The 19,843-nt window shown below is 45.7% G+C and overlaps 1 protein-coding gene across 17 annotated transcripts in view; it reads right to left on the minus strand.

Moving 5' to 3' along the window:
• Positions 1 to 19,843, minus strand: part of GULP1 (GULP PTB domain containing engulfment adaptor 1) — a 657,395-nt gene that overhangs the window by 50,824 nt on the left and 586,728 nt on the right. For all 17 annotated transcript variants that reach the window (XM_072120987.1, XM_072120984.1, XM_072120982.1 and 14 more), the window contains one exon: positions 4,358 to 4,452. In XM_072120987.1, coding sequence (XP_071977088.1) covers positions 4,402 to 4,452 — 51 coding nt within the window. In that variant the 3' untranslated portion in view covers positions 4,358 to 4,401. The remainder of the gene's footprint in view (positions 1 to 4,357; positions 4,453 to 19,843) is intronic.

The following is a 19,843-nucleotide window of genomic DNA, read 5'->3' on the forward strand; positions in this document are numbered from 1 at the left end:
GAAGTACAATGTGTCACGAGAAAACATTCTCAAAATAACCCGGATATGTTAAAGTGTTCCGAACTTATAACCGATTATCGTGAGACATGTCAGATTTGAAAAATCGAGTCTGGTCATTGAACTGAAAACTAGTGTCGGTGATAAGGGGTTGACCCCTTAACGCTCTGCGCCGTAGCTCTACGGCGCAGAGGTATAAGGGATGTATGAAGAGGGCTCACGGGCTGAGTCCTCTTCATACAAAGGTGGGGGTTTTTGCATAATGCATAAAACCCCCACCGCTAATTACCGCGGTCGGTGCTAGCACCGATCGCGGCTATTAACCCCCCCGTTGCCGCCGGCAAAGTCGCCGGCGGCATTTAAAAGACGGCGGCGCGCGGGCGCGCCATCTTTTTTTTGATCGCCACGCCCCCGAACGTCATCGGGGGGCAGCGATTGGTTGCCATGGTAGCCTCATGTCTTCTTTTGACACGAGGCTATCTGGCAGCTGCAGATTCGTTACAATGAGCCAGTGGCTCATTGTAATGAATGTGCTGCAAAAATGCCATATATTGCAATACAGAAGTATTGTAATATATGGTAGGAGCGATCTGACCATCTAGGGTTAAGAATAAACCCTAGATTTAAGTTTAAAAAAAAAAAAAAAAAAAAAAAAATATTAAAAGTTCAAATCACCCCCCTTTCCCTAGAACGGATATAAAACATAATAAACAGTAAAAATCACAATCATATTAGGTATCACCGCGTCCCAAAATGCCCGATCTATCAAAATATAAAAACGGTTACAGGCGGCGGTGACCTCCGAGGCGGGAAATGGCGTCCAAATGTCCGAAATGCGACTTTTACACCTTTTTACATAACATAAAAAATGAAATAAAAAATGATCAAAATGTCGCACAGACTTCAAAATGGTAGCAATGAAAACGTCGCCTCATTTCGCAAAAAAATTACCCCTCACACATCTCCGTGCGCCAAAGTATGAAAAAGTTATTAGCGTCAGAAGATGGCAAAAAAATTTTTTCTTTTTTGTACACATTCGTTTAATTTTTGAAAATGTATTAAAACACAATATTATTTGGAGCGAAGAGTGAAAGTCGTAAAAACTGAGCCCACAAGAACGTTTTTCTTCAATTTTTCCACATTTGGAATTTTTTTTCAGCTTCGCAGTACACGGCATGTTAAAATAAATAACATTACGGGAAAGTAAAATTTGTTACGCACAAAATAAGCCCTCACACAGGTCTGTACACGGAAAAATTAAAAAGTTATGGATTTTTGAAGTTGGAGAGCGAGAAATGAGCCGGAAAACTTTCCGTCCTTAAGGGGTTAACAGTTGACAGCCTGTGCCAACCTCCTGTAACTTTGTGACAAACACAAATTATTAAACAAAGTGCAGAGAAAATGCCATGAAAGCATAAGTTTTTACATAAAACTCATATCAAAGCAGAGGTTTACTCACACATAGGGATTTAAAAATTATTTAAAACAATACACAAAATCATACTCCCAAAAATGCTAAAAAGTAAACAATTCCAAATTTGGTTGCTATCCACTAATGTGTTTAAAAATATAAAACGCACATAATAAAAAGATCCTATTCTGTCAAAATCAGTTTTTTTTCAGAAATCACCATGTAAACAAGAATAACTTAAATTTCTACACCCCACAACCTTCATGCAATGGATAGCAACCAGTAATAAAATGCAAAAATTGGAGTTCTTACACACCCCACTAAAATATGCAGCAAAGGGAACGTTCAATCCTCACGGGGTGCCAAACATTTATTGCAGAAAATTGCACTGATGTACACACAGATTTATATTTGTATGCTCCCTTATACAATGGTAACGCAAATAACTATATATCCATAAACCAAGCTAATGAGATAACAAAAGTCATTTTTAGATGTGCGCCATTGTATTAGCTGCACAATAACAGAACCCTCCGTTGTTCATAAGCATTTGAGTAACAATGCCATAACATAAATAAATGAGGATTGGGTCAAATAAAAACTTTATTCTGTGTGTGTTTTTGGTGTTACATATAACTTTATGGACATGTTCTGGGTTGCAGCGTTAATGTGTAGTCACATTAGGCAAAGAGGATCGAATGTTCATATTGCTCAATTGTCAGAATAAAAAAAAAAACAACGAAATACAAGGCATTCAGAGAACAAGTGTGTTCTTAGATTGTTCTGGATAGGAGTGTTAAAACATAAACATTAGTTGATATTATCCCTTATCAAATTTTAGTAACATATAAAGTATATTCCTATTATCTGTGAGGTGCAGCAGCTCCTATGTGTAGTAAATTCTCCCTGTACTGTAGCCTGCTAGCTAAGAATGTGGAAGGGAGTACATTTCAGAGGGCTAGATCTTTGGCTCTGTGACACCTGTAATCTCACTACATTTTTCCTATGAAAAAGGAGGGTCTCCTCTTTTATATCAATCTACACTTGTGTTTCTAGGTGTCAGGAAAATGGAGATACTGTATTAACAGTTAAAGCCCCAGAGTGATTTTTACATATAAAAATCACACCCAAAATTCTCACTTTAAACGTGAATATCTCTGGTTCCCTTATACCTAGAAACACAATTTTAGATTCATTTGAAAGAAGAGATTCTCCTCTTACGCACAGTTTTCCACCGGCTCTGGTAACATACAACTCTCAATGTAGCAATTGAAATAGATTACTTGAGGTATTTAGTACATAAACACGGAACAAATAAATAATCTTCATGAGGATTATATTTTTTTCATTGCAAGAAAAAAGTTGCCTCAGGTCATAGATGGCCAAAAGGAAAGTTAACAGACATATTAAATGCTTATAACAATTTTTCTATTGTTTTAGAATTTCATGACTTCTTTGCTTCATATAGTTCATGGACACCATAAGAATGTTAAGCATCTTTAATGTTAAATAGGACTGTGTTTTGGGCTGCCTACAGAGGAAAATAATTAGTGTGGTTTGGACTGTAGTACAGTATTCCTCTTGTGAAGAGGCTGAATTCATACAGTACAGGACACAGTACTGCATATTGTTTTATGACTTGCATCCACTGTCGATTATATGTTGATTCTGTTCAAATGTTGTATTTTATTTAGCATAATGAATAATACACTAGTATTCAAACATATCACATTTAGTGAGGTTATCTTCTAGAATAAGTACAACATAGTATAAATGTAAATTTCAGTAAAATAACTATATTTTAGAACATATATCAAATTGAATTCATATTCATATCCTAGCTACCCTGTTTACTTAACCAGAATACATTGCTCTCTCATGTTGCAATATTATTGTTGTCTAGAATGTAACTAAAAAATAGATTCATGTAACCTTACCTTTAAGTAGTACCTGCTAGTAGCTGTAGGACTGAGTTGGAGCTTTCCGGTGCATTTATGTGTTAGAGATCTTCACTGAACTGCTCACAGCCCATCTCCCCTGCTCTGGGTAACTGCTGTAGAAGTTAAAAAGAAGCCTACAGCTCTCACTACTGGCAGAGAGGAAGGTCTGTGCAATGTTCAGTGAAGGGATCGCACACACCAGAAGAGCAGTGTATTCCTGGTCCAATCCTTAAATTTAAATGCATCTTTATTATCAAAATTCCAGTGATAATTGGAATTTTGAAGTGTTAACCTTGTTTTCTTTGTTTAGGTTTCCATGAGTGGTGCAATAATATTTTGGCTATACAGACTTAGGATTTATATTTTTATCTAATAAACTAGAGAAATCTCTCTTAACCTGCTCCACTGTATTTATGAACAAAGGAAAATAACACTAATATTTCAGTATGTAGAAAAATACATAAAAGGACAAAGCTTTAGTTCAAAATTCTTGCAGTATATTTTGCTATGCAAAAAAAATTCAAAGAAAATGTTTACAATACTAACCATCTCTGTCGCTAAAATCCAATGAAGCAGTAAAAGAAACCAAAATCAGAAAATCACATCAGGCTTTGATAAGAACCATCAGGAGACTCTAGTTACTAAGGGCAAATGCTAACAGTTCATTTATGAGCAAACATTAGTAGATGATTACTCTTTTCTAGGTTATACAAGACAGTATAATCCATCTTGATGTCTTAAAATTGACAATAATTCTCAGGGAAAAGAACTATTCCCAGGGCAGAAATATTCTTCAGTATACTTTTTATAACAGAGAACTTTATTAATGAACAGACATGTATAGCAATAATAGGCTAAGGGAAGATTTAATGAAGGCTTATTGTTTGTTTTAAAGTATATGCATAAAACATAGGCCCTGTTTATCTTTGTGTACAGTAGCTACAAAGAATGCACTCAAACTATGAATACAACTGCAGTAGCTAGAAGCGATAGCAAATTATTGACTTACCTGCATTTCATCAAGTTTGGATTGCATGTCTGGTGTATAGTCACCTAGAGCACAGCAAAAAGGATCAAAGGGTTCTGCACCAAACAAATCTTTTCCTACAAGACACAATGGAAAAGAAAATTCAGTCTGCACACCAGAAAGTATTATATTGTGGAACAGCAAACTAGCATTACTAGGAGGTGCAAATTATGACTCCCTAATCTTATGCTGAATCAAATTAAAAGGGTGGTCCGACACTGTAAAAAAACCCATTAGTGACCGGAGGGGGCTGCTTAAAAAAAATAAAACATTTACTTACCTCTGCGCTCCCTCCCGGCAACCCAGTCCGCTGCTTCTCTGGTCCCTGTAAACAAACAGGGGCATGGAAGCTGCAATGCACTCAGCTCCTGGCAGGCAGGCCAGCCATGCCCACCTGTCCTGCATTATACAGGGCCCAGAATAGGGACACAGAGGTGTGGCCGGCCGGAAGCTGAACGCAATTCAGCTTCTGGGCCTCTGTTTATTTTTTTTAAGCAGCCCCCTCCTGGCCACCAATTTTTTTTTTACGGTCGAAGACAACCCCTTTATTGATACAGAATGAGACACCATAATAACTCTGGTGCAGCAGAGAACTGTCTAGTTCTACTCTGCACTGGTCTTAAGACCGACACATTAATGCATCTCACCTAATAGATTTATATAATCGAGTATAGGCCCGAGACCCCTAATTATGACAAAAAAATTTGAAAAACCTTTTCACTGTAGTATAAGCCGAGGGTGGGAAATGCATTGGTCACAGCCCGCCCAAGTATATATCCAGCCAGCCCCCTGTAGAATATAGCTTGCCAGCCCTTGTAGTATTTAGTCAGCTAGCCCCTGTAGTATATAGCCTGCCAGCCCCTGTAGTATAAAGCCTGCCAGCCCCTGTAGTACAAAGCCTGTCAGTCACCTGAAGAATATAGCATTCCAGCCCCCTCCAGTACATAGCCTGCCAGCCCCCTCTAGTACATAACCTGCAGCCCCCTGTAGTATATAGCCAGCTAGCCCCTGCCCCCAATATAATGCCTGTAGGAAAAAAAAGCAAAGTGTACTCACCTTCCAACATCCCCCCGCAAGTCGTTTTCTATCCACCGCGGCATCAGCATCGGCTCCATGTCCCCGCATGGTTCGTCACAGCCATTACATGCACACATTAGAATGTCAACATGCGGCTGGCGTTACGATGCCTGTGACGGACCAGGACACGGAGACGATGCCGGAGCAGCGATGTATGGAAGAGAACCTGCCACTTTTTGTATTTTCTCTTGACTTGAGTATTTTTTGTGCTGAAAAACTTGGCTTATACTCGAGTATATACTTAGTGAATGCTGTCATTTGCACTAGTTATTATGATTAGAGATGGGTGAATTTGTTAAAATTCGGTTGGTCCCGATTCGCTGAATTTTATGATTTTACTGCCAACACTCTGCACTAAAGCCGCTGCCTCACTGAGCCCCTGTACCACTGCTTACTTGGACCTCCGTTTGGCCCCTGTGCTCACACTGCTGCCATCCTGTTGACTCACGGCCACAGTAGCGACTTGCTGCCTGCTCCACTGCCGGACACGCAAGCTGACACTCTCTTTGCCTGACGATAATGAATCCCTTGCTACACCCGACTCGGCTACATCATCAATTTGCGTTTCCCTGTCACTGCTACTCTCCTCAATTGTGCCAGTATGTACAGCCTGCCTACTGCACGAAGCAGAGGATGTCTGCCCCATCTCTTCACTGCCAAGCAGCTGCTGACTGTCCTCAAACACTTCGTCCTCGATGAATAGACCAGACCACCTAGTTGCTCTCTGGCTGAGGGAAATGAACAGGACAGAGGCTGGTTGAGGACAGGTGAGGGCCGCTGACCTGCTCCTGGGACATGCCAACTAATTTTTGTATCTGACAAACCCACTGACTCTTGGCTGGGGTTGTCAGATATTATATTTGAGGAATTGGGTGACCTAGTCAAGCAATCAACAACCTTTGGGCTGTTGATCAACACACTGCGGCTAGATGACAATGGCAGTTCTGGCCTAACAGAGTCACCCCTGCTGCGACATCCCCTTACAGTGCTGTGTCCTCTGCCTGCTCCACCTGCCACCTTTCTGTCTGACACAGTGGTTAATCAACTACATGGATTTGACACATATTTGTTGCTCTCAAATTTAGCAACAAAAAGTATTGGAATTTGCGTTATACAGATCCCCCAAAATGGACCCCCTGGGATTGAAGAAGAAATCAGTACAGAAAGCATGTGGATTTCACGCTGATTTCTTCCTATTCACTTCAGCACCAAAAAATAACTGCTATTTGGGGTATACAGAAGCACAAGAACTGACACCCTGGGACTAAAGCAGAAATCAGTACAGAAAGTATGTGGATTTCACGCTGATTTCTTCCTATTCACTTCAGCACCAAAAAATAACTGCTATTTGGGGTATACAGAAGCACAAGAACTGACACCCTGGGACTAAAGCAAAAATCAGTACAGAAAGTATGTGGATTTCACACCGATTTCTTCCTATTCACTTAAGCAACAAAAAAGAACTGCTATTTGTGGCATACAGATCCCCCAAAACAGACAAAAATCACAACAGCACAGTACAGTAGAAGCAGCTGGACAGCACAGGCAGCAAATTCAGTGTGAAGTGCCGAGATTAGAAAATGGCTTCCTCTTTTTTTTATAGTCTCTGTGACATCACATAAGCCTGCCGGTTGCTGATAGGCTTACAGGTCTGCACATGTGATTGAGGGTGTCCCTTTCTCCTTCCCAGAGTTTTCTGCCCTTTGTAAAACGTTGTACTCGTGCCCATTTTGGTAATAAAGGAGGAAAAAAAAATTTGTTCCCACGAATCACCATAAACTTTGGCTTCGTTAGAATCGCCCATCTCTAATTATGATTAAAAAATAGAACAGCAAAAATTGTATAATTTATGGACTCAACAGCACAATTTTCTGCAATCAGGTACATGGACAAAAAAGGAGGGACCAAAGGAAGTCTATAGGGGGCTCTAAAAGGAAGACAAAATCATAATAAATAATAATCAATTAGCATATTCAGATCAGTATCATCTAACATATGGGCTCACATGGGTTATTAGCCTTTCTTTGGACCACCAGTTTTTCAACCTTACTCATTATAGTTATACTATAATAATAAATGGCAGTGAAAAACATGATTCTATATTACATAAATATTTATGTTATTTTTTTGTAAAGAGTAGAAATAAGTGAATTTGTTAAAATTCGTTTCGACCCGATTCGCCAGTTTTTCTCGAAAAAATTCGATTCGACCCGAATCGGATCAATACGAATCACGTTAAAAAACAGGCATTTCCTGGCTGCAGAGAGCCTGTAGGGTGTTGTAGAATGTTGTGCCCTGCTTAAATATGCATAGGGAGCGTGGTTTGGTCTTCAAACAATGCTGTGTTTCAGTATGACATGCACATGACAGCCAGGGCTCTTAGAATCGCTTCACTCTTCACTTCCATGTGCACTTACATAGGCCAACTTTCCCAAATAAGCGAAGCGGGAACGCAGCCTGACAAGGTAATGTCTGTGCCAGCTCGAAAGGACTGAGCTGAGGGCCAAGATCCCACTATAACATCAAAGAGTGCACTCTTTTTACACTGAGTGGCACAATGATATAGTGTGTTGGTGGCATCAAAAGCAGCAGCAGCAGGAGCCAGCAGAGTGGCACAATGATATAGTGCGTTGGTGGCATCAGTAGCAGCAGCAGCAGGAGCCCACAGAGTGGCATAATTATATAGTGTGAAAGTGGCATCAGTAGCAGCAGGAGCCCGCAGAGTGGCACAGTGATATAGTTTGAAGGTGGCATCGGAAGAAGCAGGAGCCTGCAGAGTGGCACAATGTTATAGTGTAAAGGTGGCATCAGTAGCAGCAGGAGCCCGCAGAGTGGCACAATGATATATTGTGAAGGTGGCATCAGAAGGAGCAAGAGTGGCAGAGGGGCACAATCATATAGTGTGTTGGTGGCATCAAAAGCAGCAGCAGGAGCCCGCAGAGTGGCACAATGATATAGTGTGAAGGTGGCATCGGAAGCAGCAGGAGCCTGCAGAGTGGCACAATGATATAGTGTGTTGGTGGCATTAGAAGCAGCAGGAGCCCGCAGGGTGGCACAATGATATAGTGTGAAGGTGGCATCAGAAGCTGCAGGAGCCCGCAGAGAGTGGCACAATGATATAGTGTGTTGGTGGCATCAAAAGTAGCAGCAGCAGGGGCCCGCAGAGTGGCACAATGGTATAGTGTGAAGGTGGCATCAGTAGCAGCAGGAGCCCACATATTGGCACAATGATATAGTGTGAAGGTGGCATCAGAAGGAGCAAGAGCAGCAGAGTGGCACAATGATATAGTGTGTTGGTGGAATCAAAAGCAGCAGCAGCAGGAGGCCGCTGAGTGGCGCAATGATATAGTGCGAAGGTGGCATCAGAAGGAGCAAGAGCGGCAGAATGGCACAATGATATACACTCACCGGCCACTTTATTAGGTACACCATGCTAGTAACGAGTTGGACCCCCTTTTGCCTTCAGAACTGACTCAATTCTTCGTAGCATAGATTCAACAAGGTGCTGGAAGCATTCCTCTGAGATTTTGGTCCATATTGACATGATGGCATCACACAGTTGCCGCAGATTTGTCGGCTGCACATCCATGATGCGAATCTCCCGTTCCACCACATCCCAAAGATGCTCTATTGGATTGAGATCTGGTGACTGTGGAGGCCATTTGAGTACAGTGAACTCATTGTCATGTTCAAGAAACCAGTCTGAGATGATTCCAGCTTTATGACATGGCGCATTATCCTGCTGAAAGTAGCCATCAGATGTTGGGTACATTGTGGTCATAAAGGGATGGACATGGTCAGCAACAATACTCAGGTAGGCTGTGGCGTTGCAACGATGCTCAATTGGTACCAAGGGGCCCAAAGAGTGCAAAGAAAATATTCCCCACACCATGACACCACCATCACCAGCTTGAACCGTTGATACAAGGTAGGATGGATCCATGCTTTCATGTTGTTGACGCCAAATTCTGACCCTACCATCCAAATGTCGCAGCAGAAATCGAGACTCATCAGACCAGGCAACGTTTTACCAATCTTCTACTGTCCAATTTCGATGAGCTTGTGCAAATTGTAGCCTCAGTTTCCTGTTCTTAGCTGAAAGGAGTGGCACCCGGTGTGGTCTTCTGCTGCTGTAGCCCATCTGCCTCAAAGTTTGACGTACTGTGCGTTCAGAGATGCTCTTCTACCTACCTTGGTTGTAATGGGTGGCGATTTGAGTCACTGTTGCCTTTCTATCAGCTCGAACCAGTCTGCCCATTCTCCTCTGACCTCTGGCATGAACAAGGCATTTCCACCCACAGAACTACCGCTCCCTGGATGTTTTTTCTTTTTCGGACCATTCTCTGTAAACCCTAGAGATGGTTGTGCGTGAAAATCCCAGTAGATCAGCAGTTTCTGAAATACTCAGACCAGCCCTTCTGGCACCAACAATCATGCCACGTTCAAAGGCACTTAAATCACCTTTCTTCCCCGTACTGATGCTCGGTTTGAACTGCAGGAGATTGTCTTGAACATGTCTAAATGCCTAAATGCAATGAGTTGCCGCCATGTGATTAGCTGAGTAGAAATTAAGTGTTAACGAGCAGTTGGACAAGTGGCAGGTGAGTGTAGTGTGTTGGTGGCATCAAAAGCAGCAGCAGCAGGAGCCCGCAGAGTGGCACAATGATATAGTGTGAAGGTGGCATCAGTAGCATCAGGAGCCCGCAGAGAGGCACAATGATATAGTGTGTTGGTGGCATCAAAAGCAGCAGCAGCAGGAGCCCGCAGAGTGGCACAATCATATAGTGTGAAGGGGGCAACAGTAGCAGCAGGAGCCCGCAGAGTGGCACAATCATATAGTGTGAAGGTTGCATCAAAAGCAGCAGCAGCAGGAGCCCGCAGAGTGGCACAATGATATAGTGTGTTGGTGGCATCAAAAGCAGCAGCAGCAGGAGCCCACAGAGTGGCACAATGGTAGAGTGTGAAGGTGGCATCAGTAGCAGCAGCAGGAGCCGGCAGAGTGGCACAATGATATAATGTGAAGGTGGCATCAGTAGCAGCAGGAGCCCGCAGAGTGGCACAATGATATAGTGTGAAGGTGGCATCAGTAGCAGCAGGAGCCTGCAGAGTGGCACAATGATATAGTGTGTTGGTGGCATCAAAAGCAGCAGCAGCAGGAGCCCGCAGAGTGGCACAATCATATAGTGTGTTGGTGGCATCAAAAGCAGCAGCAGCAGGAGCCCGCAGAGTGGCACAATCATATAGTGTGTTGGTGGCATCAAAAGCAGCAGAAGCAGGAGCCCGCAGAGTGGCACAATGATATAGTGTGAAGGTGGCATCAGTAGCAGCAGGAGCCCGCAGAGTGGCAAAATCATATAGTGCGAAGGTGGCATCAAAAGCAGCAGCAGGAGCCCTCAGAGTGGCACAATGATATAGTGTGTTGGTGGCATCAAAAGCAGCAGCAGCAGGAGCCCGCAGAGTGGCACAATCATATAGTGTGTTGGTGGCATCAAAAGCAGCAGCAGCAGGAGCCCGCAGAGTGGCACAATCATATAGTGTGTTGGTGGCATCAAAAGCAGCAGCAGCAGGAGCCCGCAGAATGGCACAATCATATAGTGTGAAGGTGGCATCAGTAGCAGCAGGAGCCCGCAGAGTGGCACAATAATGTAGTGCGAAGGTGGCATCAGTAGCAGGAGCCCGCAGAGTGGCACAATGATATAGTGTGAAGGTGGCATCAGAAGCAGCAGGAGCCTGCAGAGTGGCAACATGATATAGTGTGGAGGTGGCGGACAATTCCAGTCCCTGGTAAAGATGGTAGGAGGCAGATTTGAGTCACTGTTGCCTTTCTATCAGCTCGAACCAGTCTGCCCATTCTCCTCTGACCTCTGGCATGAACAAGGCATTTCCACCCACAGAACTGCCGCTCACTGGATGTTTTTTCTTTTTCCGACCATTCTCTGTAAACCCTAGAGATGGTTGTGCGTGAAAATCCCAGTAGATCAGCAGTTTCTGAAATACTCAGATCAGCCCTTCAGGCACCAACAATCATGCCACGTTCAAAGGCACTTAAATCACCTTTCTTCCCCATACTGATGCTCGGTTTGAACTGCAGGAGATTGTCTTGACGATGTCTACATGCCTAAATGCAATGAGTTGCCGCCATGTGATTAGCTGAGTAGAAATTAAGTGTTAACGAGCAGTTGGACAGGTGTACCTAATAAAGTGGCAGGTGAGTGTAGTGTGTTGGTGGCATCAAAAGCAGCAGCAGCAGGAGCCCGCAGAGTGGCACAATGATATAGTGTGAAGGTGGCATCAGTAACATCAGGAGCCCGCAGAGAGGCACAATGATATAGTGTGTTGGTGGCATCAAAAGCAGCAGCAGCAGGAGCCCGCAGAGTGGCACAATCATATAGTGTGAAGGTTGCATCAAAAGCAGCAGCACCAAGAGCCCGCAGAGTGGCACAATGATATAGTGTGTTGGTGGCATCAAAAGCAGTAGAAGCAGGAGCCCGCAGAGTGGCACAATGGTAGAGTGTGAAGGTGGCATCAGTAGCAGCAGCAGGAGCCGGCAGAGTGGCACAATGGTATAGTGTGAAGGTGGCATCAGTAGCAGCAGGAGCCCGCAGAGTGGCACAATGATATAGTGTGAAGGTGGCATCAGTAGCAGCAGGAGCCTGCAGAGTGGCACAATCATATAGTGTGTTGGTGGCATCAAAAGCAGCAGCAGCAGGAGCCCGCAGAGTGGCACAATCATATAGTGTGTTGGTGGAATCAAAAGCAGCAGCAGCAGGAGCCCGCAGAGTGGCACAATCATATAGTGTGTTGGTGGCATCAAAAGCAGCAGAAGCAGGAGCCCGCAGAGTGGCAAAATCATATAGTGCGAAGGTGGCATCAAAAGCAGCAGCAGCAGGAGCCCGCAGAGTGGCACAATCATATAGTGTGAAGGTTGCATCAAAAGCAGCAGCAGCAGGAGCCCGCAGAGTGGCACAATGATATAGTGTGTTGGTGGCATCAAAAGCAGCAGCAGCAGGAGCCCACAGAGTGGCACAATGGTAGAGTGTGAAGGTGGCATCAGTAGCAGCAGCAGGAGCCGGCAGAGTGGCACAATGATATAATGTGAAGGTGGCATCAGTAGAAGCAGGAGCCCGCAGAGTGGCACAATGATATAGTGTGAAGGTGGCATCAGTAGCAGCAGGAGCCTGCAGAGTGGCACAATGATGTAGTGTGTTGGTGGCATCAAAAGCAGCAGCAGCAGGAGCCCGCAGAGTGGCACAATCATATAGTGTGTTGGTGGCATCAAAAGCAGCAGCAGGAGCCCGCAGAGTGGCACAATCATATAGTGTGTTGGTGGCATCAAAAGCAGCAGAAGCAGGAGCCCGCAGAGTGGCACAATGATATAGTGTGAAGGTGGCATCAAAAGCAGCAGCAGCAGGAGCCCTCAGAGTGGCACAATGATATAGTGTGTTGGTGGCATCAAAAGCAGCAGCAGCAGGAGCCCACAGAGTGGCACAATCATATAGTGTGAAGGTGGCATCAAAAGCAGCAGCAGGAGCCTGCAGAGTGGCACAATCATATAGTGTGTTGGTGGCATCAAAAGCAGCAGCAGCAGGAGCCCGCAGAGTGGCACAATGATATAGTGTGAAGGTGGCATCAGTAGCATCAGGAGCCCGCAGAGAGGCACAATGATATAGTGTGTTGGTGGCATCAAAAGCAGCAGCAGCAGGAGCCCGCAGAGTGGCACAATCATATAGTGTGTTGGTGGCATCAAAAGCAGCAGCAGCAGGAGCCTGCAGAGTGGCACAATCATATAGTGTGAAGGTGGCATCAGTAGCAGCAGGAGCCCGCAGAGTGGCACAATGATTTAGTGCGAAGGTGGCATCAGTAGCAGGAGCCCGCAGAGTGGCACAATGATATAGTGTGAAGGTGGCATCAGAAGCAGCAGGAGCCTGCAGAGTGGCACCATGATATAGTGTGGAGGTGGCGGACAATTCCAGTCCCTGCTAAAGATGGTAGGAGGCAGATGGTGCAACTAGCAGCAGATGTGTGGCATCAGGCGGGTGGCAGCATCAGAATGGTAGCTGAGGCAGTTAGTTAGAACCCCGACTCATTTCTCAACGTTTGGAGGAGACGTCATGGCTGATCTAATCTGATATATTAGGCATTGGTGAGTTGAAATCCTGGCCGATCCAAGCCTGATTCATCTTGACAAAGGTCAGCCTCTCCACATTATGGGTTTTCAAGCAGGTTCTCCTGGGGGTAACGATGGCCCCTGCCGCACTGAACACCCGCTCTGATGCCACACTACTGGCCGGGCAGGACAGCTTCTCTACTGCAAACTCCGCAAGTTGCGGGCACACATCAAGTTTGGCTGCCCAGTAGTCCATGGGATCCTCTACCTCAGGTGGTAAAGTGCTGTCCAAGTAGGCCACCACCTGCTGGTGCAGGGTCTGCTTCATGTCCTGCTGCTGCCGGTGGCGGCTACCCTGCTCACTAGGCAGGTGGAGGAAATTGCTCATTAAGGAATCCAGACTTAAGCGACTGTTGATGGAACTGCTACTGCTCCTACCCCCCCAGCTCCCCACAGCAGCCGTAGTAGCAGTACATGAGCAATGACTGCCAGGAACCCCCTGTCAGACCTGACAGAGGACGGACAATGGCGCACATAGGCAGCGGCCAACTGTGTGCTCAGTATTTCTCAATAGTATGCCAGTTGTTCCTTCCTCTCAGCAGCAGGAAAAAGGTCACCCATTTTGAACCGGTATCGAGGGTCCAAGAGGGTGGAGAGCCAAAAGTCATCCCTATGCTGGATGTTGACTATTCGGCTGTAACTAGTTAGGCAAAGCAGCATGCTGCGGGCCATCTGCGCAAGTGACTCTGAGGGACGCCCGGTCTCCATATCCACAGTATACTGCCACGGTGCTTCTGGGTCATCTGCCTCGTCTTCTACCTCCTCCGGATGCTCCTGCTCCTCCTCTCCTGTCACCTGAGTAGAAAAATCACAAATTGCACCAGACTCTGCTTGTGCTCCAATGTCCTCCTCCTCCAGTTCAGCCCCCACCGGACTCATGTGGCCATGAGATGTAGTCTTTACTTCTACAGTGCCCTGACCAGAAAGATTTTGCAGCATGAGTTCCAGGACATGAAGCAGTGGAATGACATTATTCATCCCGCAGTCCTGGCGACTGACAAATAACGTGGCCTCTTTAAAAGGTCTGAGCAAACGGCAGGTGTCACGCATGAGCTGCCAGTGGCTGACATCAAAGTTACACAGGGGAGTCCTACAGTCCGCTTGCATCATCAAAAAATCATTAATGGCTTTTCTCTGTTCATACAGGCGGTATAACATATGGAGGCTGGAATTCCAACGGGTGGAAACATTGCATATCAGACTATGTTGGGGTAGGCCGTTCTGGCGCTGCAACTCGAGGAGGGTGTGCTTGGCTTTGTAAGAATGGCTGAAGTGCGTGCACAGTGTCCTGGCCATTTTTAGAATGTCTTGCAGATGGGTGTAAGACTTCAGGAACTTGTTGACTACCAGATTGAACACGTGCGCCATGCAGAGCCCATGGACCATCCCTCCTCGGTGCAGCGCGGACACCATGTTCCTCCCATTGTCTGTCACCATGGTTCCGATTTTTAGTTGTCGCGCAGAAAGCCACACATTGATTTCTTCTTGCATGACACAGAGCAGTTCCTCCACTGTGTGACTTAGTTCGCCCAGGCAAGCCAGGTGTAGAACTGCGTGACACGGCTGTGCCCTGCACATGTGGTATGATGGAGCAGCACTTGTGGAGGCTGCGGTGGTGGTGGAGAAGGAGGAGGAGGCGGACACTGGCACAGGAGCAGCAGTTTGACAAAGTGGAGGATAAAGCGCCGTCTCTTGTTGAAGTTGTTGGAGTGGCTCGGCAGGAAGCACATTCACCCAGTGGGCCGTAAAGGACATATACTGGCCCTGACCATAATTACAGAGCCACACGTCCGCGCTGCCATGCACCTTGGAAGCGAGGAGCAGGAGAATCTGGACCGGGAGATGATGTCAAAGACAAACAGCTCCCTTCGGCAGAGGTGCTGGAGCATTGACTTGCTGAAACAGCATGTGTGCCACTAGGTGCTGCTGCGCCTGCAGGATGGACCGCATCTGACAGCCGTTTCTCCCAGGCCATTGGATGGTGACTCTGCATGTGTTGGCGCAGAGCCGTGGTGCCAAGGTTTGCTCCCTGGCCACGCTTCACTTTATGCCCGCAGATACGGCATATACCCATGATCGGCTCCTCTTGTGTCTTTACAAAAAACTGCCACACCGCTGAGGTGGTAATTTTACCGCCAACACTCTGCACTGAGCGACTAATACCGCCGCTGCCTCTCTGAGCCCCTGTGCCACTGCTTATTTGGGCCTGCGAATCGGGATTTGTACCCCGCGGATGTTTGGCTCCTGTCCTAGCACTGCTGCCACCCTGCTGACTCACAGCCACAGTAGCGACTTGCTGCCTGCTCCGCAAGCTGACACTCTCTTCGCCCGACGATGATGAATCCCCTGCTACACCCAGCTCCCAAGTGCGATCGGCTCATCATGGTAAATTTGTGTTTCCCGGTCACTGCTACTCTCCTCACCGATGTCAGTATGCATAGCCTGCCTACTGCAGGAAGCAGCGGAAGTCTGCCCCACCTCTTCACTGCAAAGCAGCAGCTGACTGTCATCAAACACTTCGTCCTCGCTGAATAGTGGCGCAGAGCCCAGACCACCTAGTAGCTCTCTGGCTGCGGGAAAGGAACAGGACAGAGCCTGGTTGAGGACAGGTGAGGGCCGCTGACCTGCTCCTGGGCCATGCCAACTAATTGTTGTATTAGAGGAACCTAAGGACTCTTGGCTGCGGTTGTCAGATGTTATATTTGAGGAATTGGATGACCTAGTCAACCATTCAACAACTTTTGGGTTGTTGATCAACACACTGCCACTAGATGACAACGGCAGTTCTGGCCTCACAGAGTCACCCCTGCTGCGACATCACCTTACTGTGCTGCCACCTCTGCCTGCTCCACCTGCCGCCTTTCTGTCTGACATAGTGGTTTATAATGTACGTGTATTTGATACGTAAATCTGGCTGTAAACTAGAGCCCCCAAAAGGTATTACAATGTGCGTTATACAGATGCCCCACAACTGACAGTGTAATTTCAGCGAAAATCACTGTATAAACTATGTGGATTTCACACGTAAATCTGGCTGTAAACTAGAACCCCCAAAAAGTATTGCAATGTGCGTTATACAGATACCCCACAACTGACAGTGTAATTTCAGCGAAAATCACTGTATAAACTATGTGGATTTGACACGTAAATCTGGCTGTAAACTAGAGCCCCCAAAAGGTATTGCAATGTGCGTTATACAGATACCCCACAACTGACAGTGTAATTTCAGCGAAAATCACTGTATAAACTATGTGGATTTCACACGTAAATCTGGCTGTTAACTAGAGTCCCCAAAGGGTATGGCAATGTGCGTTATACAGATACCCCACAACTGACAGTGTAATTTCAGCGAAAATCACTGTATAAAATATGTGGATTTGACACGTAAATCTGGCTGTAAACTAGAGCCCCCAAAAGTTATTGCAATGTCCGTTATACAGATACCCCACAACTGACAGTGTAATTTCAGCGAAAATCACTGTATAAACTATGTGGATTTCACACGTAAATCTGGCTGTAAACTAGAGCCCCCAAAAGGTATTGCAAAGTCCGTTATATAGATACCCCACAACTGACAGTGTAATTTCAGCGAAAATCACTGTCTAAACTATGTGGATTTGACACGTAAATCTGGCTGTAAACTAAAGCCCCCAAAAGGTATTGCAATGACCGTTATACAGATCCCCCAAAACTGACAGCTCACTACTGCAGATGCATTAAAGTCAAACAGATTTCTTCCTATTCGATTTTGTCACTAAATAGAACTGCTCTTTGGGGTATACAGATCCCCCTTAAAGAACAACCAGGGATTAGTCCACCAATCACTACTGCAGATGCATGAAAGTCAAACAGATTTCTTCCTATTCGATTTTGTCACTAAATAGAACTGCTATTTGGGGTATACAGATCCTCCTTAGAGAACAGCGAGGGATTGCAGCAAGAATCGCACAGCACAATAGCAGCAGCTGGACGCTACAACATGAAGTGTGAAGTGCTGAGATAGAAAATGGCTGGTTTTATAGGGCTGCGTGACATCAGATAAGCCTGCCAGTCGCTGATTGGCTTACAGGTCTGCAGATGTCATCGGGGGTGTTCCTTTCTTTTTCCCAGAGTTCTCTGCCCCATGTAACACGTTGTTTTCGCACCCATTTAGCAGAAACATGAGGGGAAAAAAAACAACTTCGTTCCCGCGAATCAGCACAAACTTCGGCTTCGTCCATCTCTAGTCATGAGGGATCAGCTGTGACCAGCTTCTAAAGTAGGATATTGTTTAGATGTCCAAACATTTGTAGGTAGTCTTTCTGTAATAGCTTTGCACCATTTTATTTTATGTGTCATTTTTATATTCATGCTGGCTAATGATTTCTCCCTTAAGCACAAAAGTAAATATATTACATTTTCAGGATTTTTCCCCTTTTCACAATTATATTACATTTTCTCATAACTATGATCTACTTCCCTTTAATAAATTTTGTGCTTCTATTTAATTTGTTTAATCTAAACATACAAAGTACAGATATTTCGGAACAAATTATCTACATGGCTCCATAGCATATAGCCTACACATGGGGGGTCATTTACTAAGGGCCCGATTCGCGTTTTCCCGACGTGTTACCCGAATATTTCCGATTTGCGCCGATTGTACCTGAATTGCCCCGGGATTTTGGCGCACACGATCGGATTGGCGCTGGCATGCGCGCGACGGAAATCGGGGGGCGTGGCCGAGCGAAAACCCGACGGATTCGGAAAAACCGCCGCATTTAATTTAAAAAAATTGTGTCGCGAAAATTTCACTCACCTTCATCCAGGATAGGCCGGTGTATTTCGAGGCATTCCAGCGGACTTCAGCGCAGCAGCGCCACCTGGTGGACGGCGGAGGAACTACCATCATAAATCCTGTCCGGACCCGAATCCAGAGCAGAGAACGCGCCGCTGGATCGCAAATGGGCCGGGTAATTAAATCTGCCCGATGGTCTTTTTAGCTCCATTGGCTGCCATATACAGTATTCTAACTAATCCACCTAGAAGACAATAATGTCATATATTTGTCAGATCATGTAAATCATTTCCTGAATCATAGCATCTCATTAGGTCTTTGTAGCATTTCTACCTTTAATAACAGATCAAAGTTGGATTTGTCTTAAGAATAAAACTAAAAGATTTACAATTCTGGGAGATTAGGAGTGACGCGTGACGGCATGACGTAGGAGAGACGTCGAGGCTGCTCCTCCCCTCTCTCCTGTTCCACCATGCCTCGGATGATTGTGCAGGGTCTCCTGATGGCTTGATGCGGCAGAGACTTGTGACTCTCAGCCACAAGTTGCAGTGCTGACTGGGGATTCCCAACGGTGCAAGCGATGGGAGCCTACAGGCCGGGACTGACGTGACCAGAGGTCTACGGTCGTCTGAAAGGCTATCGCCTCGGACGGTGTGGCGTGCTCCACTACTGACAGTGCTTAGCCAAGGGTCGAGGTGGAAAGCGTGTTGTGTGCCTGGTGTTGAACGCTGTGAGCCGACGGGCCAGGACAGCCGGGAGTGAAGGTCTGCAGGAAGCTAAACAGGTACCGCGGAAGGTGTAGAGTGCAGCTGACAGAGCCAAGCCGCGGGTTGTCCTGGTAAGAAGTCTTTTCCTTGACTTATTTCGTCCCTTGCCTTACTACAAGGTTGTGCTAACTACCTTACTGCCATCTCTTAAGTGAGCCTGGTTCATACATCGGAGTTGCTCCGCGGCAAGCTGAGGTGGAGGGCTGTCTGGAACAGGGGACAGGTTATTGTCTCCAGCTTACCGATTTATCTCTATTGCTGAGTCTAAAGACTGTTTTCTGGCATACAGGACACTAGCCCCCTTGAACTGAGTTTGACTGAGCTGGCCTAAGGGCTGTTGAAAAATCATAGACATTACTACCACTGGTCTATGGGCCTGTCTGATGACTTAGTGTACCCAATGGATTTCAATCCATCTGCCTTATAGAATTTGGAGAACAGTATCTCCTTCAAGGGCCGGTTCCGGTGGTCAGAAAGTCCTTAGGACCCTAAGCGTCTGGTTATACATTGTACAGCTACATTGTACAGTTAAAGTGTTCAGTGGCACTCTTGGTACAATTTAAGGACCTTAAAGTTTTTAGCTGCTTGTTTACAGTGATGGGTATGCTTACTTTGATACATAAGTATTGGGGTCATTGATAGGATATCTAATTTGGATCCTATTGGAGTAAAGTGTGTAA

This window comes from Engystomops pustulosus, chromosome 8 (assembly GCF_040894005.1).
Source record: "Engystomops pustulosus chromosome 8, aEngPut4.maternal, whole genome shotgun sequence".
NCBI classification, from domain to species: Eukaryota; Metazoa; Chordata; class Amphibia; order Anura; family Leptodactylidae; genus Engystomops; species Engystomops pustulosus.